Genomic DNA, 24,666 nt, shown 5'->3' on the forward strand with positions numbered 1-24,666 from the left:
TGAACAACCTGGGATGTTGGTGCAGGACCCCAGACTCTGGATGGAAATGTCTCCTCCCAGGATGCGCCTTCAGGAGCAGTGACCCAGACGCGGGAAACAGAAGAGTAAACCCTCTACTCGGAGAAGCTGGGAGAGAGAGACCAGTGCACAGCAAAGCCTTCAGTCTCATCTCCAGGGACCCGGTGTCACAGAGGGGAGACAGGACAGACCGGGTCCCGGGGCAGGGTGGTCAGTTATTCAACTGTCCACGAGGGTTGGGTGGAAGAAAAGGTGCAGTGTGAACTAGCAGTGGGTAGGAGGAGGGAGGGAGGGAAGCCCTGTGAGCAAGGTGTGGGGAGGGAAGGACAAATTTCAGAAGGCACAGGGGTGAGCAGGGCCTTGGACCGAGAGAGGAGGGAGGCTAAGGAGTTAAGTCTGTGGCCTTATGATGCTGCTGGTCAGTCCCATGTGGTTTCCAGGACACAGGAGGAGCCAGACTGTGGTCTCAGAGAGGGGACCCCAGTGAGGGTCTCTGCCCCATCCACAGAGCCTGGTCTCCCCACAAGCCGTGTTTTTACGGTTTTGTAAGTTTTGGGGAGTGCAGGGAGGGTGGGGTTGGCATAGGGTGGACAAGCTTTGCTGCAGATTCCTCCCTAGGTGGTGGGGACTGACATCCTGTAGCCTTCTCTCCTGCCCACCCCGTCCCTTGATTCTTCCCAACCTCTGCTTCCCTGTTCAGCCCCCTCACTGGTTCTCAGCCACTTCCCCACTTCCTGAAACTGCCAGCAGGATGAGGCAGCTTAGTGCTCTGTCCGCTGGGAGACCTGTTGGCCGAGGGAGGCGTGGAGTGGGCCCAGGCGATGGTGGCAGCTGTGCTCAGCTCCCGCCAGCACGGAGCAGCTTCTCCAGCTCAAACCGGGAGCGGTGTGGTGGAGGGAAAGCAGCGGGGTTTATTTCCCCCACATCCCCAAACCCCAAACAGCCCCGAGGGAACTTGGGAGAGAAACCTCGAGAAAAATCACCTCCTCCCAGCAGGATTTGCAAAGGTAAACAGTTCTATCAGGAAACGAAGAGGAGTGCTTAGGACTCTGAAAATGGCCAGTTCTTTTCCATCTCTGCTGTCTTCACGCATGTTGGAGACAGGCTCTTGGCCAGCAGTGAGGGGAGAAGGCTGGCTTCAGGCGCCACTCCTGCAGGTTTGCTTCCACTCTCAGCTGATTCAGCCCCTTCCCGGCAACATCCAACAGCTCTGCCATACTTCAGAATTCTGCCTGAGGACCCAGGGAATTCGAGTACCTCCCTAGAGCAGAGATTCTTTCTAGAAGAGTGTAAAACTACTCTTGTTTTGGTCTACATGCCCACTGACAAGAGCCAACTGCTTAGCATGCCACCCAAGGGTCTCTGTGACCTGCCCCAGCCTCACTGCCTGCAGTTTCTATGGCTCAGGCACACTGAACAACCTACAGTTCTCAAACATGACCTATGCCTTTTCCTGGCTCTGTGCTTTCACACCTGGTGAGCTCTAAATCGCTGCCCGAGTGCCTCCTCCTCTCCGCAGCTTTCTAAATGCCACCACCACTGCCGTGAACCCCTCCGTGTGCTGCCAGAGCACTGTGCAGAGGCTGTGATTTCTCCATTTATTACTCCTAGTTGTGAGCGTATGTTTCTCCCTTCCCCCCAGATGTGAGTTACTCAAGGGTCAGGGCTGCTTGCTGTACTCCCTTCATCTCTGTACCCCAGCTTGGGTCTCAGACAGGGAAACAAATATCTGTCGAATGCAGAGTGGCAAGAAACTGTTCACATCACTCTGATGAGAGGAAAACCAGGGGCCAGAAGGAACTCTTCTGCTAGATTGTCTGCTGTTTTTGACAGTCATACTCCTGGGGCCCTCTGGGGACTGAGAAGAGAGCACGGGAGGTTGCAATTCCATCTCTAATCTTGGCTCACTGAACAAGGGGGCTGGGGAAGAAAAATAGGTAATGGTACGGGTCGTGTGGGGCAGTCTGTTTTAATGAAACTCGCTATTTATATATTTACATTCACACACACATACACACACACACACACAAAGAAAAAAAAGAAAACAAAAATAGATATTACAGCATAATAAAAATTACAACTGAGAACTGTGGGCTGGAGGTGGGATACCCACCCGGCAGCACACCCACCCTGATATGCCATCTAAGGGCCTGGAGACGGGACAGCTGGAGGGAGACTGAAGGCTAAGCCCACAGATGGCCCTGTCCTCCTGAGGGCGTCCTTGTCGTTTGTTCCTGGCATCCAACCCTTCGTGTCCTTCCTGGTCAGGAAGGGGGGGGTGGTGGAGCAGGGAGCATGGGTAGGTACAAGGCAGGATGGAGAGAGAAAAGAGATGCTGAAGAAGGGAAAGTTAGGGCAGGTAGCCTCTAAACCACCATGAGGCAGGAGTCAGACAGGAGCAAGAAGCTTCTATTTCTCATCCCAGGATCAGGCAGGGGCAAGGAAGAAGGAAGAGGGAAGAGTAGACAGGAAAGGGCAGATGCGGATGGTGGGTGACTCGATTATCTCTCACTGTCTCTTTTGGGCAGTTCCGCTCTATGTCAACGTCAAGTCTGAGCCAGGCCCAGAGAGGTTCCATGACAAACTAGTGGTTTATGTCCCAGTGGGACAGATGATCTAGGAAGTGAACTGCAGAGCTGGCAGGAAAAGCTGGGGTCCTCTTCAGTAAGACACAGATCCTGGTTCCCGGGGAGTGATGAAAAGGACATCAGCTTTGGCATTGATGCAGTAGGTGACGATGAGAGAGAAGACGAGGATGCCGAAGCCCACTATCAGGGTGATAAACTGCAGGAGGGGGTGGGCAGGGAAGGAGAAAGGTGTTCTCAGAACTCAGGGCAGCTGTGGTTAACTGCTTGGGGCAGGGAGGCAGGGCACTAGAATCCTGGAGCTGGCTCTAAGCACCAAGTACTGAACCATCACAGGCAACATCTCCCCAATCTGGGGACTCAGTCTCCCCATTTGGAAAGAGGAGTAAGATACCTCTGTCCTTGCTTTTGCATTTTTTACTTAGATTTTAAGCATCCTGAAGGTAGGGCCATGCCTTTGATTCTCTGATGGCCAATAACGTGACTCGTGACAGGTGCTGAATAAGTATTAGAGTGATGTTCTAGCTATGGTAGGTGGGCATGCCGGGCAGGAGTGGAGCTGGGGAAGGGCTCCATACTGTCTCCTTGGGTCTCCATGGGTGCACACGGCCAGGACGAACGCATACGCAAACTGTCCGTGAGGACAAGCTTCCTAACGGTGCATGCTGGCTGACCAGGGACAGGTGTGCAGCAGGTTTTGGGGGTAAATGAGAGCTAGCAGGGCTAAGAGACAAGAGGCAATAGAAAGAGGTCAAAGAGACCTCTGCCACCCCACCCTCCCCATCTCACCTCCAGCTCTTTGCTGGCTATCAGAAATATCCGGGCGCGGATGTCTTTCCAGCGGCTCTCGGTCCATGTCGAGTATTCAGTAGAGCCCCACTGCTTCAGTTCAAAGGCAGGGGACAAGGCCCTGGCCAGGTGTGCCGTGGAACGCACACACCGAGGGAGCCAGTCCGTCTTATTGGCGTTCAAAGGGCCTTGAACCCAGGTATACTCGTACAGCTGCACAGAACACAGTCACATCAAGGGGCTGATGCGATCCTCTCTCATTCACTGCCTTTACCGTTTGGTTAGTTCGTTTTGACCCAGGCTGCTGCCTCTTCAATACTCGAGTTCAAAGGGCTGCATCCCTCCACCTCTACACCCCCAATCCCTTGGGTCCAACCAAGTCTAGGTGATCCACCAACCTTCCCAAGGGAAGGGGGGGTGGAAGGGGGCCCTGGGGTCACCTCTGACGTCCACTACCACTCACATCCTTGTTTTCAGTGGGGACTTGACTTGGGTCCTGGCACTGCTCTCGGGTAAGGTCAATCACCTTGCCGGTCAAGTTGGCCAAGGCATACTGTACAATGTAAGTGGCGTTGGTGGGGCTGGAGACGGCGATGTAATGCTGAAGAGGCCCGTCACCTGGGCGGAGACCACATGGAAAGGCGGGATTCAGTGGGTGGAAGGGGGTGGGGCGCAGATGGGCAGGGCCAGAGAGAGCCCAAGATTGGCAGCAGAGAAGAGAAAGTGAAGAGAAGAGAATCCAACAAATTTCAGGAGGAGGAGAGGAAAGCAGGGGGCAAGAAAATAGGAAAAAGAAAGAAGTACAGATTAAGTCAAAATGATGACTTTTTCTGTATCCCTTCCCCTGGTTAAGGACTCCATCCCACACCAGGTGCTCACCCAAGTGGGACCTTAGGTCCGGCCTGAGGATAGACTGGAACCACGAGTTGTTGGCTCTAATCAGGAACCCATAGAGCAGGCGGGTAACCTAGGATGGGGATATGGAGGAGACTTGGAGTCCAAGGAAAGTTTTATTAGTGGAGATTTCAGTCATGGGGTAGGAACCAGATTGGCCAGACACTGGGATAGGGAAAATGGTGGCTGGTCACAAGACACAGATGAGGCACACCGGGGGAACACCCAGAGCATCAGTGGTCCTCACCCACACATCCAGGCCTGCTAAATGCCAAGGTGTGGGAGACTAGGCGGGGACCAGGATAAAGGACGGGGTAGCCCACTGTGTGCCAGTGAAGTTGCTCAGTTGCGTCCAACTCTTTGTGATCCCATGGACTGTAGCCTTCCAGGCTCCTCCATCCATGGAATTTTCCAGGCAAGAGTACTGGAGCAGGTTGCCATTTCTTTCTCCAGGGGATCTTCCCGACCCGGGGATTGAACCCAGATGTCCCGTGCTGCAGGCAGACACTTTACTGTCTTGAGCTACCAGGGAAGCCCACTTGTTTCTGTGTAAACAGACAGAAAGGAACTGGGGCCCACTTGTTCCTACCGTGTGGGGATCAGCCTGTATGGTGTCACTGAAGTTGGTTCCTCCTGCGAGCTGGTACAGCGTGCGTGCCAGCACCGTGGCCACACCTGCCAGAGCCTGTGGTAGGAGAAGAGGGGGCTGAATGGCCCAGGTTCCCTGACCCCCAACACTAACACGTAAGCCATGTGCACTGTGTTCCCCATGCTCCCACCCAGTCCAGGCGCTACCTTGGCAGTGTCTGTCACAAAGTTCAGGTCCTCTTCAGGGCTCTGCCCTTCAGGGTAGGTCACATTAATGTTCTCAGCAGTGTCATAAATGCTCTGGTAATAGCTGCCAGGAAAGCCGGAATGAGCCTTGGCTGCACTCAGCCAGGGCCCTGCCCTTTCCTCCCTCACTGTCCCTTCTGTAGGAACTCGGGGTCTCATTTTTCCTCATCCAAGGATGAGGGAAGAGAGAAAATCAAGATTCCATATTGAAGAAGGAACGGAGAATGGGGAAGTAGGAGTGCAGGGGGCAGTGCTTAAATACAAAGACTTGTGTGACCGACAAGACAGAAAAGGTAAATGAGGTCAAAATGCAGAATCTGCGCCTTCCTGGGAGATCCTAAAACAGAAGCAACACTTCTGTGTCGTTTGGGTCAGAGATACAGGAGGGCGGCTAAGAGAATCCTATCACACATTATCAGAGCAATCGTATGATTGTTTCAACTCACATTCATATTGAAGGTGGCTGGCAGTAGAGGGTGACAAGCAGGCCTGTCCACAGATATATAACACTACACAGGGTCAAACCACCTCAACACTCCTTGGAGCCCCAAGGAGACAGATCTCAGAAGAGAAGCTAGGAGGAGAGAACTCCCAGCCTCTACCATCACTGAATAGCCTGCCCCACAAGGAATCAAGTCAATCACATGGTCAAGTCCATTGTGTGTTCAAATGATGAATCACCCCTCACCACAAAGTAGTACAAAAGATAGGTTTGGAGAAGAGAACTGATCTTAAGTACTGGAACTGTCATCACCCTAAATAAATGAGAAGGTGCTACTGGGCAGAGGCTGGAGAACCAGAGCTTATGCATTTCGACTCAGAAACTCACTTGGGGGCTTCCCTGGTGGCTCAGTGGTGAAGAATCTGCCTCCCAATGCAGGAGACATGGATTTGATCTCTGGTCCAGGAAGATCCCACATACCATGGAGCAACTAAGCCCATGCACCACAACTACTGAGCCTGTGCTCTAGAGCCCAGGAGCCCCAACTATTGAGACCACATACCACAACTACTGAAGCCCTCGAGCCCGTGCTCTACAACACAATGAGAAGCCCATGCACTGCAACTAGAGAGTAGTCCCCACTCACTACAACTAGAGAAAAGCCCCCACTTGCTACAACTAGAGAAAAGCCTGCACAGCAACAAAGACCCAGTACCACCAAAAAAAAAAAAAAAAGTTAAAAAAAACACAACAGGCCACTTGGCCTGTTGGAAGAAGGGAAGGGAGTCTGGGGGCCTAGCAATCCAGCCTGAGTAAAATCCCATTATCCTAGGCATCGAGTTAGGGGCAGTTTAGGGGTGTCAGGACAGGCAGAAAAGTGACTAGCATGGCCTTGCCCCGTATCTCTGGAGCCCCCTCAGCTGCAGGAACATTTTTACACCCACACTGAACCACACACAGTTACCACACAGTAAGAACATGTGACATTTCACAGTGTGAGTACCGTCTGTGTCACCCTCAGGCCGGCCCCAGGCAGGGACAGCTCTGTCTTCCAGCCACAGATTCCCCATCACCATTCCACTGTGCATTTGTAATGATGCCCTCTGCTGGCAGCCCTGGGGAACTCAGGCCCCTGGAGAGCTTGGAGAGGTAGAACCAGGGATGAGGAGTACTGAGCTAGGAAGGGACTCAGGTGAGGACTGTTTTCTAAAATGAACATCTAGTCCAACGAGAGGATCATGTAAGATGAGAACAGGACACTGAGCAGAGAACATGGATTGACCTGAGCTTCTGGAGAGGGTGGCATGGGGACAGGGGCGGGCAGGGATTCCTCCTGACACAGGGACACTGTCCCTCTGTGGATCTCAGACTGCAGAATAGATTCTCTTCAGGAATGAAAAGGAGGCGGGCTGGGCAACTCTTACAGGTTATGGAAGGAGTCAGAGTGGTCAGCAAGAACAACGCCAGAGATGTTTCGAGCTCGAAGAAATCGCTGCAGAGAAGATGGTGGCAGAGGTTGGGACTGATTCAGCCTCCTGAGGACAACAGTAGGGACAGCAGCGCCACTCTTCTCCAGGGTGCTCAGGAGCGCCTCCACCTGGGGGAGGAGGGGCATTAGCTGACGGGAGGCTGCTAGGGGAGGAAGGGGGAGGTCTCTCTCAGACCTGAAGTGCTCCTCAACTTTCGAAGCAGCCCTAAATCCTCCTGGATCTAAATCCTGCAAGCCTTTTGGGATCAAGCCTCTCTGAATTCTCCTGCAGCTTCTACTATCCTGTTTAAATCACCACACAAAGAAGGAAGAGATCTGTGGTTGTTGTTATTTTTTTTTTCATATTTAGAGGTAAACCCAACTGTCCTCAGGACATTGTCTTAGCCGATGTCTTACTTATTATTTACAGTGCAGAACTGGACGAACAAAAAATAATACAAAACAATGCTGAGTGCCATACTGGTAGTCCACTCTAGGCTGTAAGAGGTAGGGGTGATATTGAAGCTAGGCTGGCAGGAAGAGGACCTTAGGGATAAAATAGACCTATAGCTGTACTTTGAGGGAGGGAGGGTCTTGAACAAGGAGTGAGGAAAGTGGAAAACAGTTTGGGTAGGGAGTTTGACACAGCCAGGTATGGGGCAGGGTAACCAGGACAGCCAGGTCCCTGGGGTAGCAGGGAAGAAAGGAGATACTCACAACCTGTCCTAAGTGGGCAGTGATAGTTAGCTAGGTACTGAATGATCAGAGAGCTAGCCATCCCAGGGAATGGTGACAAGAGCTGAGCTCATGGTTTTCCCAGGGAACTGTAACAGGTGGGGAGTTCAGCCTTTAGTCAACACTCAACCTAAGGTCCTGTCTCACACGCTCTGGAGGCTGGTGGGGATAAGGCCAGGGCAAGCCCATATTCTGAGCCGCTGAAACAGAAAGTGAGGGGGAGAGATGCTCAGATTACCTGGTTTAGTACAGTTTCATTTTTCTGAGACATGGGGTCTGTGTGCATCCAAAGCTCTAGTGAATTTCTTAAGGCCACCTGGAGGTAAGATGAAGGAGCAACGTTTATAATTAGTCTCCCCTTCTGGCCCATATCAGGGAGAAAGGAGTGGGAGCAGAAGTCAAGGGAAGAGGTGGCAGCACCTTCAGTAAGGACAAGGGAGTCGCTGAGGGAAAGCTTTAAGGAGGAAAGGAAGAACGGGGAGGATACATGCCACATACCTGTCCCAGCTCCAGAAATGAGTCAATGTTCTCTAGCTGTACAGGAAACTTGCCATTCTCCATATCATAGACCATTCTCGAGCTGCCAATGTAGTCAAAAGTTTCCTGAGGGGTACAGACGGGTGGGAAAGGGAACAGAGATCCCAAAGCGTGAGGACAGCCTCAGGGACTTCGGGCCAGATCCTCAGAGCTCTAGGCACAAAGGCAACAACTGTCTGCATCATCTCAACTGCTGGTCAGCTGAGTCACACAACTCTGCCCTCCGCCCCACCCCGCCTCCCAGCTGTGGCTAGGCCTCACATGTATGTGTCACAGGACTTCCTGAGCCCAGACATGGGGAGAGCAGCAGTGGGATAGGCCCAACGTGGACATCAGCTGTTATGTGCCTGCTTCTTGCTTCTCCCCTCACCTCCACCAACTCAGCCACGGTTGCTGGTTCCCCTACTCCACGGCCGGGCTGTGGCAGTGGTACGGAGAGGCGGGAGCCTCAGGGCTCCTGGGTGAAGGTGGCAGGGGAAGGGTCCACAGAATAAAATAAATAGACTGTATCAGTGGGGGAGTGAGGGAGTGGGCAGTTTAGCAATTCTGGGTCAGGGTGCAAATGCTTCCTATGATGAGGGAGCCTGAAGGGGAGACACATGCAGACATTCCAGAAGCTGAATAACAACTAGGTCAAGTGCTGAGATCTTCCCCAAACCACAGCCACTCCCACCTTTACCACCTGCTTGTTCCTGCCATCCCACCCCAGCCAAAGAGCCCTCACCCCTTGGAAGAAGACAAACATGACATTGCGGGGCAGGGTGGTCACATCAGGCGCCTTCTGCAGAGCTTCAGCTGCAGCCAGCTGCGTGACGAAGGAGGCGACGGTACTTTCAGCCCCTGGGGCCACATTCCAGAAAAAAGAACGACTGTCCAGCTGGGTACAGCAGACAAGGCAGAGGGGGTACACTTTGAAAATGGAAATTCGGGCCAGACCCTAGTCCCCCCTTTCCCTCTTCTGGCCAAGAGAACATTCATATCCTGGGGCAATGGCTAGACTCCCACAGTCCAGATCCTGCTCTGTCTAAGGCTCCCCACTGTAGCAACTTAGACACTTGATAACCCTGTCCTTTCTGTGCCAGTCCTGCCCACCCTCATCGGGCCAACACTCACTCGGGTGGCAGCCACCACAACCCTGTCGTCAGGCTCCAACGTTCCAGATGTATTTATAGGCTTCAGCATGCTCCACACGTTGTAGTCGGAAAGCGGGTCACAGACGATTTCTGAACAGGACACAGCGAGAGATCAGCAGGAGTAAGGGAGAAGGCAGCTACGGAGAAGGCCTCTGACCAGGGGCCCACGGACTCTGTGAGTCATTTCTCTGGCTCCACTCTTTCATGCTGGTTTCTCTACCACTGGAGATAGGCTACCTCAATTTGTGTGGAATCATTCCCGCTTCCTCCACCCAGGGCTCCCCACTCTGCCCAGCACTCCCTGCCGGCACCCAGCCTGTCCCTGTAGTGGTCTCCCCCCACTCCCTGGCCGCCCCTCCCAGGGCTCCCTGCGGGGGCCCGCCTGTCCCTGCAGCAGTCTCCCCTCTCTCTCCACCCACCGCAGGGCACGCAGCTCGCCCTGGGCGCGCCCCACCTGGGTTGATGCTGAACGAGCTCTGGATGAAGCTGCGCCGCATGCAGGTGACGGTGCTGACGACGGCGTGCATGTGCGAGAAGAGCTGCATGGCGCACAGCGGGAAAGCCGGCGCCGAGCCGTTCTGACCCAGGTTGTGATCTCGGTAGCACTACAGGCAGAGGAGGACCCAGGTGAGGCGGCTGCTGTAGAGTCCCTCCCACGCCCCCCAGAAGGAGGAGGGCGCGGCTCCATTTTTCAGCCACTGCCACACCTGTCCTGGAGCTACAGGACTGTACCCTGTCTGCTACAACCACAGGAGCTAAAAGGTCAAAAAGAACAAGTCACCAAGAGGGGCCAAGGGTCACAGACTCAATGACTTAGCTAGGGCTGACGAAATTACCCTACACCAAATGGCCTGGCTCAGTATGGAGCTTCAGCCACTGTTCCTAATGTGATTTGCTGTAAGAGCACCAAACTGGGAGATGAAAGAGTAAATTCAAGACAGCCTGGACATCAACTCACCATCAAACTTTGCACAAACCTCTTAACTGCTCTATGTATCAAAATTAGAGAACATTAGGTTAGAATTAGAGAACACTAGAGCTAAAAAGAACTTCAGAAATTACTAAACTGAATCTCTCAATTCCTAGTCCAATGCTCTTTCTTACCATACAAAGTGTTCTTAATCATGGCTCTACAGCTTATCTCATATTAAACATTCTTGATGTTTTCTTCTAGTCTAAAAGCCTTTAATGTTATACTTTAAGGCAGAAGAGAAACAGGAGAGGGGAATATGAAAAAAATAAACCTCTTGGCTCTTCTTGGAGCAACTGCCTTTCAGAAGGTATACTAGTGCAATGAGGCTCCCTCCAAACAGGAGAGCCTAAAAAATAATTCTAAGAATTGCTAAGAGCTGGCAGAGTCATTACCTGCTTAATGACATTAGTTTCATTTTCATCTTCAAGAAGAAAGATGGGGAAACTAAAGTCTTCATAAGCCAAGCCATCGCCCACCTTGTTCCACTGAAAGGCTCTGCAGTGAGCAAACTGGGACCCATAGGAGTTGGAGTAAATACCTGAAAGGGAGGACAAGGGATAGGATGCTGGGACACCAAGCACTCAGAAACCAGGTAAGGGAGGAGGGCTAGGATATCATAGGGTTGGGACTAAGAGTTCCAGAGGAGGGAGTGACTCAAAAAGCAAGCATCAACTTCTCATCACCTACAGTAAAACAGACACTGGTATTAGGGAGCCCTAGGCTAGCCAGTTGGGGATCTGAACATGTGACAGCAAGGGAGAATGGAAAGTCAACAGAGGATGGGGGAGCAGGAGACAGAAGAGATGAGTGGCAAAGACAAAGAAATCTTCTGTTTGGGAGTCAGCTGCTCACAGTATACACAACCACGTACTCCTTCACAACCTCCACCCCCCCAGAGAATGAAGCAACGATGACCTCTGAGTGACAACAGTCTCCCCTGACCCACTGGGGCTCTTACCAAACCCATCATTGGGACATTGCACACTGGGAGAGAAGCCTGAGGCAGGACTGGGCTTAGCTAAAGACACCGCAAGACCAGCAATTCGGCCGGATCTCCCCTTCAGCTTCTCCATCACATCCCTGGAATGGGGCGACAATGCCATGAACGAAGGCAGGGAGATTATCAGGCAGCCTGACATCCTGCCCTCTAGGGTGGAAACAAATGTGGAATTAGGGGAATCACCACTGCTGACTCATTTCTTGTCTTTTTGGTCGTTTAGCTTCTGAACGAGAACTATGACCTAATCTGAGCTCAAGGCTTCATCTCATTTACCCTATCTCTGTACACCCCTTTCCTTCCTGGGGTCCTTACAAAACTAGAGTTCTACTTACAACTGAGATGATTCCTTTTGATGGCACATCTTTTGTTCTGAGGACCAACTCACCCCCTGCCTGATGGGACCAGGGCAGCCGAGGTTAAGCTTACACTCACAAGCTGGAAGACTGTTCACTGACTCTCCCCTTCTCTGGATGCATTTCCTCAGCAGGAATACCAAGTTCTTACCTGGTAAAGAGTGTGCCCTCTAGCAGAACCACGTAAGGGGGGTTAGGGCCATCAGTCAACACCCACTGCAGGTCCTCTTTCTTCTCTACTACGTGGATAACACCTGTGTCCCCACTAATGGAAGCTGCCAGGACAGAATGAGTCAAATTAAAGCATATACAGCTAACAATTCTGACTCTGCCTCACTGATTCTGCAGATTATTCACCACTACTCCACCCCTCCACCCCCCCCCACTTCCAAAATGTCACAAGACATTGGGTTAATGCAGCCAACTCTAGAGTGAAACTGAAGGGTACAACTGCCCTGGTTCCATCTGAAGATTACTAGGAAGGAACAGAGGACAAAAGAGCTCAGAAGTCTTATTACAGGCCTTGCTTGTTAAATGTCAGAAAGGCTCTGTGATCTTCATTTTCTTGTCCTCTTCCCTCAACCTCATTTAGACTTATATACAAGATTCTGTAGCAGTAGACACCAAAGTTTTTAAATATGAGTTTTCTCAGGAAAAGGCAGGCTCTAGATGTCAAGCCTGGAGTTCCAGCACTAAATCTTCCTTTGTGCAGATTTCCATGGCCTCATAGCCTCCATTCCTTTGCCCTATTTGGGAAAGACTTCAGTTGTTTTTGGTCAGTTTCGGGTAAGGTTAAATCAAGAGGTTCAAGGAGTTCTGTAGAACAGAGCCTCCCAAATGATGGTCCTCAAAGAGATTAGATGTGCTGATATTAAGTCCTCTCATTACTGGGGACCAAACGTTTCCACAGACCTTAGGCTGTTCACCCCAGGCCAGGAGCAGACACATATATTACCCCAGGATGCTTTACGGATAACTTGGAAGTATCTCATACTATAGGGCAAGAGTTAAAGAAAAGAAGTAAAGCAAAGAAAGCTATAGATTACCCCCTTTTGAGCACTTTTAAAAGGGTCCAATAGAAACAGAGCATTAGAAACAGAAAATCAAACCCAGGTCTTTTACTCTAAATTTAAGAGGGTGTAGCTTGCTCAGGACAGATATGAAGTAAGATTTAGAAATATGTAGGCTGAAAAGGAAACAAGATCCTGATGAGGAAGTGGCCAGAGACCAGCCCCTCCCCTCTTGCCTCTCCCTATTGGCTCCAGGCTTTATCTCTACAGGCTACTGCTTTGCTTCCCACAGGGCTGCTCTAAGGACATGTAGCAGAATGAGTCAGTCTCAGAGGGGATACTGTAAAGCTCAGCTTCAGGAGGATGGGAGCCTAGCTTTTTGTACTAAAGTGGAGTTCCAGCAAGACCAGCAGTACAGTCTGATCTCAGTCCACACTGGACCTGGCTCCCCTCTCCTCACAAGCCTAGTTTAAGAACAAGGTCCAACAAAAATTTTACTTGGAACTGTTTGGAACCAGTTAACCCACTCCCAGCACTTCCTGTAACAAGGACATAGATAATTAACACAGGATATAGCCAGGGGGTGGGTGGGTAGAAAAACAGCAATTGCCACCTTGAGCAAGTCCTTCACTTCCCAGTGTCTAGTTTTCTCCAATCAAACGAAAAGGTTTCAGACAATTACAAAGTACTGCTGAGATGGCACTTAGCATCACCAATAAACATCTGTTAAAGGTATTCTGACTTTCAGCTTTGTGCACTTATATTCTAAACATTTTTACAGGAATGAACAGATTCAGAGGGAACCAATTTGATGAAGAAGCCAAGATCTAAGTTTCCTGCTTCCCTGAAAAAAAACTACATTCTACCAAAGCTACTATCCAACAAACAAAATCTGAAGACAACAGGTTAAGTAGCAAGGAACTGGAGAATTCGGCCTTTTGATTACAACTTTTTTCCCTCATAGTTTTATAACCATGACACGTTTGACATGGGACACACTTACAAAACATAAAGACAAATTTAAATGCTTTATTATTTCCTCTTGCAACTATTTGGCTTTCTCAATGTCTTCTTCTTCAAAGAGTTCACTGCCTTAAAGACGCTCATTTTGGTTCCAAAAAGAGCATTCAGAGTGCAGGTGATGACTGGACTTCATAGAGTATGAGGGTTTTTCTCCTAAGAAAGAGTATAGCTTTCTACCTAACTTACTGGGTGGTTAAGAGTCCTAGATTAGAAATCAGACCACCAAATCCAAGCTTCATCACTGACTCAATCTTGGAAGTTACTCACTTCTCTAAGTCTCTGTTTCATATTGGTAAGATGGGGGATAACAACAGGGGCTACTTCATGAGGCTGCTGTGATGGTTAAATGAGATGCACATATAAGCAGTTTAGTATGTAGTATTTCCTCAGTGTTTGTTCTTATTAATTACCTCACTTGGTTTGACAAATGGTTCTCTATCGCCTACTATCCTCATCACCTAGTTTGTGCTGAGGTTCCCCAGCAAGACTTGAATCATTACACTCAGAGCACAAACTGAAATGTCAATGGCCATGAACACAGTTCCTAATCTCAACTCACACTGGCAGCCAATCTGATGAGTAGCATTAAGCAGACGAACACAGGGAGCTGTTTTATTTAAGGGGATGTAGATCTTCCTCTCCACTGAGTTTCCTTCGCACAAACCTGATCAGAAGATAAAAAATGTAAGAAGAAATTGGAAGACATTGGTACTAGCCTCTATCATACCATAACTTTGTTGAACGGTTTTGGGTATATCATACTTTCCAAAATGGGACTGATGTCTACCCTTCTCACCTCCTGGGAACATTACTGGAACAAATAAATGCACTCACCTATGTACCACGGAGGGTTACTACAAATCATAAAGGAACTGACACTGAAGCTTAAAGGACACTTGATTTATCAAAGCAAAGGCATTTAACGTTAGATGTACCTGCTTCTGGCTGCATAGTCAACCACACTTTCATTTTTCTACTCTGTATATACTTCATTAATTAGTTAATAAACTGGTGCCAGTCTAAGAATATAGATTACAACAACAACAAAAGTCTCCCTGAGACATTTTTCCAGGAATCTGAACAGAACTGGGAGGAAACTTATGCCATATACCCTGTCAGTTAATCTGTCAGTAAGTAATTTGTGTGTGCCCACAGTGCGAGGCAGCTAGTTTTTCCTTTGTTGTTGTTTAGTTGCTAAGTCCAGTGCAACTCTTTTGTGACCCCATGGACTGTAGTCCCCCCAGGCTCCTCTGTCCATAGGATTTCCTAGGCAAGAATACTGGAGTGGGTTGCCATTTCCTTCCCCAGGGGATCTTTACCCACACAGGGATCTAATCAGCATCTCCTGCATTAGCAGGCGGATTCATCACCACTGAGCCACCAGAGAAGCCCAGTTTCTCCTTTGGAGATCTTTAAAACAAACAATCTCAATTTGGGGGAAGGTATCATCATGTCTATAAACAGGCATGTTTGCAGTTTAGGGCCTCATATACCAGAAAGTAAATGCGTGTAGGCAAACACCTGCGCACATTATAAACGCCTAAAGTTCCTTGAGTCATTATTTCACGGCATAAACAGTTAAGAGAACTAATATCTTACCTTAGTCTCACTTTGTTAATGGGACAAATCGAGGTGAAGCACAGGGACGCGTGTTTACGGTGGAATCAACAGAGAAAGAAATAAGGCATCTACCTTCCTTAGCGCCGCAATGCACCCACAGAACCAGGCGCTTTCATTTTAAAAGTCTACACGCATTGGGAAGAAAGCTGAACTCTTAACACTTGTCCTTTCTGATTTTGAGTGGGGTGGCTGGGCTGTGGGGGCAACGAGGTATCCGGACAAAGTGGGAGAGAGTTGAGCTGGAAGTTCAAGAAGAGGCCTGGAAGAGGAAATCGGGAGACTCGACCTGCCGCGGGGGAGAAGGGACCTTCAGGTCCAGGCAAAGGGGGAACTTCTGTCGTGGGAACGAAAAAGAGAGGATTTACAGGGTGAGGGGACGGAGGGGCTGAGGGGACCAGATGGGAGACAGCAGCGCTCGCAGCTGGGCAGATCCGGAGGGTTCTCCTTACAGACTGGAGCTCACGGGCAGGGGAGGCCTCACCTGCCAATAGGACGCAGAAAGACAGAAGGCGAAGAAGACTCCTACTTCCCGGGTCGGCCACAGAGCCGCCCCCAGCGGTGGCCATCTTGCCTCTCAGCTGAGCGGAAGCCTCAATTCCCACCCACTCCGGCAGTGGCCTCTCTAGGCCAACCCTGGCTCCGTCTCTATGCCCCGGAGCTCCTGGGGCCGGAAGTTCGTGTCGTGGAACTTCCGGGAGTCGAGGCGGAGGGACGCTGACGTGGAGGCAACAGTAGGGCGGTAGGGAGTGTCAAGGACTCGGATTAACAGCTCGGAGCCCGAGACCTGAAGGATGCTAACCAAATTTGAGACCAAGAGTGCGCGGGTCAAAGGTAATGGAGATTAAAAGGGGGAGCGCGGAGGCTGGATGTCAGGGGTAGCCCTGTCACTGGGGAAGAGAGAAGGAAGACTTAAAGGGATGAATTGGGCCCACCGTACGTACCTAGAGGAACCTGAGACAGAGGGAGGCTATTAGGCCTGGCGGGCGATTCATCTGTCTGTAGTCCTGTCGCCTTTCGTGTGCCCTTAAGATTTGACTTAACTGTAGTGGTTAACGCACCGCAGGAGGTTCGTTTGGCTCTCCCCCTGTTGCTTTCTCCTCCCCTCTCCTGGGTCCTGTACTGCGACTTTTATTCTGATCCCAAAGCCCTGTGACCTGTTGGCTTTTTGATGATTGTGTTGTAGGGAGTGGCCCTGGGAGTTGAGTCTCGACCTCTGCTATTCGTATCCAAGTCTAGTTTTTTCGGTAATGAGCTCTGACCACCTTTCTTAAGGGAGGCCTTCGGCTGCACCGTACGAAAATCCGGTGCCTCTTTTGCGAAACAGGACATTGTTAAATCTGAGTTTGCAAAGGTTGCTAGATAAAATAGAGGACACCTAATTGGATTTGGGTGCTGATGCTGGGAAAGATTGAAGGCAGGGGAGAAGGGGACGACAGAGGATGGGATAGTTGGATGGCATCACCGACTCGATGGCCATGGTTTGAGCAAGCTCCGGGAGTTGGTGATGGACAGGGAAACCTGGCGTGCTGCAGTCCATGGAGTCGCAAAGAGTCGGACACGAGTGAGCAACTGAACTGAACTGGATTTGAATTTCAGATAAAAAGCAAGTAACGTTTTAGCATTGGTTGTTTATCTGAAATTCAAATTTAATTGGACATCTTTTATTTCCTGAATATGACAGCTCTAAAACTTGTACATCACTGAATGTAGGTGGATTGCAAACAACTGATATTGCAGTAGGAGTCTCTTAGAATGTTAGAATGGCAGAGGCAGAGATTTGGGGAAAAGATTTGTACCTTGACTATTTACTAATATAAAAAAAAAGATGCAGCATAGCAAAGTGGTTAGAAACTTTCTGTTTGGAGTCATATGGGCTTACTTTTGAATTCTGAAACATTCAGTAATGAACTTTACGTCTTTGGGCAACTTAACATTTCTAAATCTATTTCCTTACCTGTAATATGTGAATAATTAACATTCTTTTTTAGAGAGAATTAAAATGAGAAAGTATATAAAAGATGACTGGCATAGACTCAATAGCTCAAAAACTGGAAGCCATTATTAATGTGAGAATAGATTTTGAGAAGTTTCTATGTCTCTTGGGAACCTTGATCATAAGGAAGAGTGCCATTAAGAATTCCTGGATGGTTGAAATGTGTCTTTATAATCCTGGAGCTTTCTCTTCTGCTCCTAATTTCATTATCGGGCATAGGGAAGGAAATTGGCCAGAGAGGGAATATCAAGATATTTGAGAGTTAATATCTATCAATGAATGTTCCTGTATATAATGGGAATGAGGGTGGAGAATGAGCAACCTAATGGAAAATGGACAGCTTAGAAGAAGAAATAAAAATGTTAAATAAATAAATGAAAATACTCTTTACCTCACTAGTAATGAAAGAAGTGGTGTTAGAATACTAAAACAAGCAAAACAACAAATAACTGATAACATCCCATTCTCAGTACCTTCAGAAACTTGGTGAGACTGTATATACAGTCTTTTTGCAATCAAATAGTATCTATCAAAACGTTAAATGCACATACCCTGTTCCTGAACAAATCTCACTTCTAGTCTTTAGTATAAATCAGTAATAATACAAACAGACTGAATTATGTGTGGAAGCATCTTCATTGATCATGTTTTCTGGTAGATAAAAGGGAAAAAAACTCAAATGCCCGTTAGTAGAATAGTTTAAAAAGTGGTGTATTTGTACGTTGCAGTCATTAAAAAGAAAGAGGCTAAGTCTAGATGTACTTAAAATGTTACGAGATACATTATATGTAGTTAAGTGAGAAAACAAGTTTGTAGAATATTGTTATCTCCTTTCATAAAACAATATGGATTGCATTAAAAACCTGAAAGTATACTTTCCAAACTTCTGTGGACTCCCATTTCCAGTCTTAATGGAGTAACAGAGACCAGGTTTATCTTTCCACCTTAAATACCTGCACAACTGAACAAAACATGTGAAACAAAGGTTTTCAGACATTGGAAAACAGGCAGTGCAGGAGAGTGATTCTTGCTTGTTCAGTCACCCAGTTGTGTCCAACTCTCTTGCGACCTGGATGGACTGTAGCTCACCAGACTCTTTTGTCCGTGGCATTTTCCAGGTAAGAATGCTGGAATGGGTTGCCATCTCTTACTCCATGGGAAGGATTCTTGAGAAAAGGGAAATAAACAAGATGAGTCTGGCTTCCCTCGTGGCTCAGTAGTAAAGAATGCCTGCCAATGCAGGAGACACAGGTTCAATCCCTGGTCTGGGAAGATTCCCATAGAGCAGCTAAGCCCGTGCTCAACAATTCAGCTAAGCTCAACAACTGTTGAGCCTGTGCTCTAGGACCTGGGAGCCACAACTACTGAGCTCATGTGCCTCAGTAATGAAGCTCGCGTGCCCAAGAGCCTGTGCTCTGCAACAAGAGAAGCCACTGCAATGAGAAGCCCGCACACTGCAATGAAGAGTAGCCCTTGCTCACTGCAACTCGAGAAGAACCTGCACAGCAGCAAAGACCCAGCACAGTCATAAATAAATAAGTAAAATTACTTAAAAAAAAAAAAATCAAGATGAGTCCTATGATTGTGTTAGCTTGTTACCTGGAGAGAGTTTCCAGGCTGAAGTACAGGGAGGGGGAGAAGAGCCCTGTGGTCTCACTGAGAAGACAGAGTTTAGAGTTCAGGGAAGCCAAGATAGCTAGAATTTGCTGGACAAAATACTAGAGAAGAGGCAGCTGCACAGAGAAACTTGAAATCCTGCAGGGGATCCTGTCAGGCCTTTGTCCGAGTATTAATGCATGTGAGGAAATAAACCAAGGCCTGGGAAAGAACCACTAGAGAGGCGAAGAAGGCAGAACAATCCGTGGAGCTCACATAGAGCTGGGAATAATTTGTGTTCCCACTGGCCAGTATAGATCTAATACTAGGGCATCATATAGAGATCTCAAATGGGTATTGCTTTAATAGTGATGCCAGATTAGACTGAGGCTAAAGGCTGCTGTGGACCCATGCAAAACTTAAAAAGCAAGCCTCAAAAGGATCAACTAATTCCAAGTAACTGCATCCTAAACCAGAGCCCAACAGTGTTTGAGGAAATATAACAAAAAATCCAACACATGATACCATAAAAGTCACAATGTGTGGCATCCAGTGAATGAATATATGAACCCAGTTTTTACCTAGCTGACCCATTTTCTTATCACAATTGGCAGGAGGTGACATTGTCGGGCTTACTTTGCTCATTGGATCGTTGTCTTTTTTTCTTTTTTTTATCCAGGACTCAGCTTTCACCCCAAAAGACCCTGGATCCTGACCAGTTTACACAATGGGGTCATCCAGTTATGGGACTATCGGATGTGTACCCTCATTGACAAGTTTGATGAACATGATGGTAAGATAACAGTTTCTAGGAAGAAACTAAAAGGAACATAAGTGTTGTCTTCTGGAGTAGTTTAAGCTTTCTTTAGGATTAAAGAACATGGGAGGGATAGAACTGGAAAATTCTGAATAAGAATCACCTTGGAGACTCAGAGCATAACTGTCTTTTTAACATGTATTGCCTGCTTTCTTCCCTAGGTCCAGTACGAGGCATTGACTTCCATAAGCAGCAGCCACTGTTTGTTTCTGGAGGAGATGACTATAAGATTAAGGTATAGCGGGTCTGTCATGACTGGGAGTAAAGGACAGGCAGTGTGAAGTTTGGGAATCACAGAAGGGACTATAAAAAGCCAGATCTCTCATTCGTATAGAGCTCAGGCTTTTGACATTATCCAGAGCACTTATCCAGTGAACATTTATTGAATGCTTACTATGTTGCAGATGCTGTTTTTTATTTTTAGAATTCAAAAGTAAATAAGAAATAATCTCTGTTCTCAAGCAGCTTTTATTCTAATGGAGGAGTTAAATATATACCCTAATAATAGCATGTACAGATTAATGAATATACCATAGATAAACAAAGTTAAATGGGTGAGGACAATCTAGGTACAAGAACAAAAAGCATGACATAGCTGGATACATTTGAGAAACTATAATCAGATGTTCAAGCTGGTTTTAGAAAAGGCAGAGGAACCAGAGATCAAATTGCCAACATTCGCTAGATCATTGAAAAAGCAAGAGAGTTCCAGAAAAACATCTATTTCTGCTTTATTGACTGTGCCAAAGCCTTTGACTGTGTGGATCACAATAAACTGTGGAAAATTCTGAAAGAGATGGGAATACAAGACCATCTGACCTGTCTCTTGAGAAGCCTGTATGCAGGTCAGGAAGCAACAGTTAGAACTGGAAATGGAACAACAGACTGGTTCCAAATAGGACAAGGAGTACATCAAGGCTGTATATTGTCACCCTGCTTATTTAACTTATATGCAGAGTACATCATGAGAAATGCTGGGCTGGAGGAAGCACAAGCTAGAAAAATACCAATAACCTCAGATATGCAGATGACACTACCCTTATGACAGAAAGTGAAGAAGAACTAAAGAGCCTCTTGATGAAAGTGAAAGAGGAGAGTGAAAAAGCTGGCTTAAAGCTCAACATTCAGAAAACTAAGATCATGGCATCCGGTCCCATCACTTCATGGCAAATAGATGGGGAAACAGTGGAAACAGTGGCTGACTTATTTTCTGGGCTCCAAAATCACTGCAGATGGTGATGGCAGCCATGAAATTAAAAGATGCTTACGCCTTGGAAGGAGAGTTATGACCAACCTAGACAGCATATTAAAAAGTAGAGACATTACTTTGTCAACAAAAGTCCGTCTAGTCAAGGCTATGGTTTTTCCAGTAGTCATGTATGGATGTGAGAGTTGGACTATAATGAAAGCTGAGTGCCGAAGAATTGATGCTTTTGAACTGTGGTGTTGGAGAAGACTCTTGAGAGTCCTTTGGACTGCAAGGAGATCCAGTCAGTCCATCCTAAAGGAGATCAGTCCTGAGTGTTCATTGGAGGGACTGATGTTGAAGCTGAAACTCCAGTATTTTGGCCACCTGATGCGAAGAGCTGACTCATTGGAAAAGACCCTGATGCTGGGAAAGATTGATTGCAGGAGGAGAAGGGGATGACAGAGGATGAGATGGCTGGATGGCATCACTGATTTGATGGACATGAGTTTGGGTAAACTCTAGGAGTTGGTGATGGACAGGGAGGCCTGGCGTGCTGCGGTTCATGGGGTCACAAAGAATCAGACACGACTGAGCTACTGAACTGAACTGAATTAGTTTTGGATAAAATCTGGAAGAAAAGTGAGAGGAGCAGAAGATGAGAAGGGCCAAATTATGGAGTACCTCTCTGTAGTACTTAAAAGTTTGGATGTTATACAAATAACAAGGAACGATTAAAGGAGTTTAAATAGAGGAGTGATAATAGATTCACGATTTATTTGGCTGTGCTGGGTCCTTGTTGCTGCGCAAGGTTTTCTCTAGTTGCGTGAGTGGGGGCTGCTCTCCAGTGGCATGTGCAGGCCTCTCAGTGTGGTCTCTTCTCTCGTGTGGGGCGCAGGCTCTAGAGTGCACAGGCTCCGCAGTTATGCCTGTGCACAGGCTGAGTTCCTCCCTGGCATGTGGGATCCTCCTGGACCAGGAATCAAACCTGTGTCTCCTGTATTGGCAGGCCATTTCTTCACCACTCAGTCACCAGGGAAGCCCCCAGATTCACATTTTTTTTTTTTAAAAAAAGGTTACTTAAATGGCAATATAGAGAAAAGATTGAATGACTTGGGCAAGACGGGAGGCAGATCCTAGTTAGGAGACCATTACAAAAGTCCATGTGGGAAATGAACAGAACATGAGCTTTGGCAGTAACATTAAAAATGGAGAGGAGATGACGTATCCAACCAAACCAGAAAAATTTACTTCATGAAAAAAATAATCTTTTTCAGAAGCTACCTTAGGAAGCTATAAATTATACAGTAGGACTTATATGACAGGCATGAAGAGTGACAGTGCCTGTAGAGAAAATGTGCATTAGAATGATTGGAAGGACAGCTCTCTTCCTAGATTTTGGGCACTGATCCTGGGGGCAGGCAGTGGGAGCTTGGACCACCTGATGGGCCTCAGAAGCTCCTCAGGCTGTCCCTCCCTGGTCATATTTCTAGTAAAGTGATGACCACTGAGTATTAAGAATGGTGAAGAACTTGGGTTCTTCAGGATCGGTTTAAGACAAACACTGAGTGACATTAAAGAAAACAAGTTTTTCCCAAAGTCATTAGTACTTTTGAAAATGAATTATCTTTCATTTACTGGCAGTGTTCAGATCAAATCAGTAGAGACAGTTGATTAATGGTTGTCTGGAGTTTGAGGGGATTGGGAGAAAATGAAGAATGACTCCTAATGGCTATAGTTTTCATTTGGTGGTAATGAAATGTTCTAAAATTGATTATGCTAATGGTTAAATAACTATGTCTTAAGAACTAACTGAATTCTAGAATGGGTGAATTATATGGGATTTGAATTATATCTGAAAGATGTTATTAAATAAAGGAATTAGCTAATTGATGGATACGTAGTGCTATCATGCTGGGATTTATATTTCTCTGATGAAAGTAGGATCATCTTGAAAAGTCAAGTTTGTGGACCATCATATTTTTTGCTACACTCAGATAAATGTAGCATTAGTATAATCCTGATTTACAAAGAGTAAGACAGGAATCACAAATGGCCAGGGTCTAAAAACCCTATAGGTCTTTCAGAATTTATAGTTCTGGAACTTGATAGAGGCCTATAAAGGAATCAAGATGATTTGAAGCAAGAAATAATGAAAGTTTAAAAAACTGAACCCTATAAGGGGGAAAAAGCTAGTTGGACAATAGTATTTATGGTATGATCTAATTTTTGTGTGAACGTCAAACTCCACTGTATACATGTGTATTTATTTATAGATGACTCAACAGATGAAGGTGAGGATATTCTAATATTTCACTTTTTATGTTATTTATCTTTTCTCATTTCTGCTGCACATACCTTTTGAGCACCTACTAAGTGTTAACTGCTATATTAGATGCTGGGGGTATAGTGTTGAGCATGATGGACAAGGACCCTGCCTCTAGGGAGCTTACATTCTTGTTTGGAAATGCTGGATTTGGGGTTATTCAAATTTGTTACAGGAAATGATCACTTGTGATTTATGAAAGAAAACAATTTTTAAGTAAAAATAGGAAAAAACAGTGACAGGGTGGCCTGGATAAACAAGCATTAAATTTTATAGAAGGAAAAAAAGGCATCTGACTTCTTTTTGTACTTTCGGGAGTTTTTCTGGATGGGAAGTGTGAGCTATCTTACATTTATGGTTTTGGTTTCAGCGTCTTTCTCAATTGTGTTCATCGATGCTTGATACTTTGGTAGCTGGCTTAACTTCTTATCTAAATATGATATTTTTCTGCTTAGCTCAGCCTATCTGAGCAATGTTGTATTTTCCATAGTGTTGAGTTAAAGTATATTTGCATGATAGGTGAGTACAGACCATGAATGTATGGGCATTGTTTGCCACCAAGCCTAACAAAAGATGATGCTATATGTTATATTATTGTTTCTTTTGAAGTCATATCCATCCTACTGTTTTAACCCACAATTAAGGTGATAGGTAAGCACCAAGTAACAGGTCTGTATTCAAGCTAAGAACACAATTATTCAGTAGAAGACATTCAAGCTGAGCCTTATGTAAACATTTTGTCTTATTAAATAGACATGATTTCTTCCCAGAAAAAAAGAAAACCTTTCCATAATTTTATCTTTTAGGTTTCTCTAGCCTTGCTTTTTCCTTTCCCCACATGTGGTGTAGCTGACTTACATATTCATTCATAGTCTTTTCCCCTCCAACTTTAAACAAGATTCCCTGTCAAGATTTCTACCTATTTAAAGATGCCAAAATATAAATCCCAGCTTGTTTATTGAGAAACCTGGGCCTTATAGAGGCTCACAACTTTATGTTCTTATTCCTTTAGTTGAATTTTTCTCTTTGCAGGTTTGGAATTACAAGCTTCGGCGCTGTCTCTTCACATTGCTTGGGCACTTAGACTACATCCGCACTACATTTTTTCATCATGTAAGTAACTGTTGTGGCTCTAGTTTTAGAGCATTCTTCAGTTCCCTGTAGGAATCTTCTCCATGCTCCTGAAGAATCCATGCTTTTGATAACAGAATCACATTATTGATTCTTCTAGGATCTGTAGAGTGTTGGCCTCTCTGCTTTGTTTCCTTCTGTAAGAGGAAGCACTCAGGATTATATTTGAATTTAATTGGATTCAGTGGCCTTTATGAGGAAGG

At 46.9% G+C, this 24,666-nt stretch overlaps 2 protein-coding genes across 11 annotated transcripts in view; one reads left to right on the forward strand and one right to left on the reverse strand.

Annotated features, from left to right (window-relative positions):
• Window positions 1-906: 906 nt before the first annotated feature.
• Window positions 907-15,990, reverse strand: NCSTN (nicastrin). 9 transcript variants are annotated; one of them, XM_081487982.1, is made up of 18 exons: window positions 15,896-15,990; window positions 15,394-15,673; window positions 14,354-14,458; window positions 11,913-12,036; window positions 11,367-11,488; window positions 10,801-10,946; window positions 9,890-10,040; window positions 9,416-9,525; window positions 9,027-9,179; window positions 8,264-8,368; window positions 8,004-8,081; window positions 6,987-7,159; window positions 5,082-5,184; window positions 4,876-4,971; window positions 4,272-4,359; window positions 3,856-4,010; window positions 3,393-3,605; window positions 1,972-2,802 (listed from the first exon to the last, which is right to left on the reverse strand). In XM_081487982.1, exons 5-18 carry the CDS (start codon window positions 11,479-11,481, stop codon window positions 2,680-2,682), a joined length of 1,809 nt encoding a protein of 602 aa, XP_081344108.1. In that variant the 5' UTR covers window positions 11,482-11,488; window positions 11,913-12,036; window positions 14,354-14,458; window positions 15,394-15,673; window positions 15,896-15,990; the 3' UTR covers window positions 1,972-2,679. The 9 variants fall into 9 exon arrangements, with proteins under 9 accessions (XP_081344105.1, XP_081344108.1, XP_081344107.1 ...); XM_081487981.1 differs by having other exon boundaries at window positions 15,394-15,700; XM_081487983.1 differs by having other exon boundaries at window positions 15,394-15,748.
• Window positions 15,991-16,114: 124 nt separating this feature from the next.
• The window catches only part of COPA (coat protein complex I subunit alpha), a 42,240-nt gene continuing 33,688 nt past the window's right edge, over window positions 16,115-24,666 (forward strand). For both annotated transcript variants that reach the window (XM_081487956.1, XM_081487957.1), the window contains exons 1-4: window positions 16,115-16,245; window positions 19,683-19,796; window positions 19,982-20,055; window positions 24,365-24,445. In XM_081487956.1, coding sequence (XP_081344082.1) covers window positions 16,206-16,245; window positions 19,683-19,796; window positions 19,982-20,055; window positions 24,365-24,445 — 309 coding nt within the window. In that variant the 5' untranslated portion in view covers window positions 16,115-16,205. The remainder of the gene's footprint in view (window positions 16,246-19,682; window positions 19,797-19,981; window positions 20,056-24,364; window positions 24,446-24,666) is intronic.

Source organism: Giraffa tippelskirchi, chromosome 5 (assembly GCF_054371585.1).
Source record: "Giraffa tippelskirchi isolate mGirTip1 chromosome 5, T2T-mGirTip1v1.2.pri, whole genome shotgun sequence".
In the NCBI taxonomy this organism is placed as follows: Eukaryota; Metazoa; Chordata; class Mammalia; order Artiodactyla; family Giraffidae; genus Giraffa; species Giraffa tippelskirchi.

What these genes read in the sequence shown, in the direction of transcription:
- NCSTN (XM_081487977.1), bottom strand. Translation starts at nt 15,980, where the DNA reads ATGGCCACCGCTGGGGGCGGCTCTGTGGCCGACCCGGGAAGTAGGAGT. An exon ending in AAACTAATGTCATTAAGCAG is followed by an intron (nt 10,041 to 10,800) that starts GTAATGACTCTG and finishes CTCTGCCTGTAG; the next exon opens with TGCTACCGAGATCACAACCT. An exon ending in CTCGTTCAGCATCAACCCAG is followed by an intron (nt 9,526 to 9,889) that starts GTGGGGCGCGCC and finishes TGTCCTGTTCAG; the next exon opens with AAATCGTCTGTGACCCGCTT.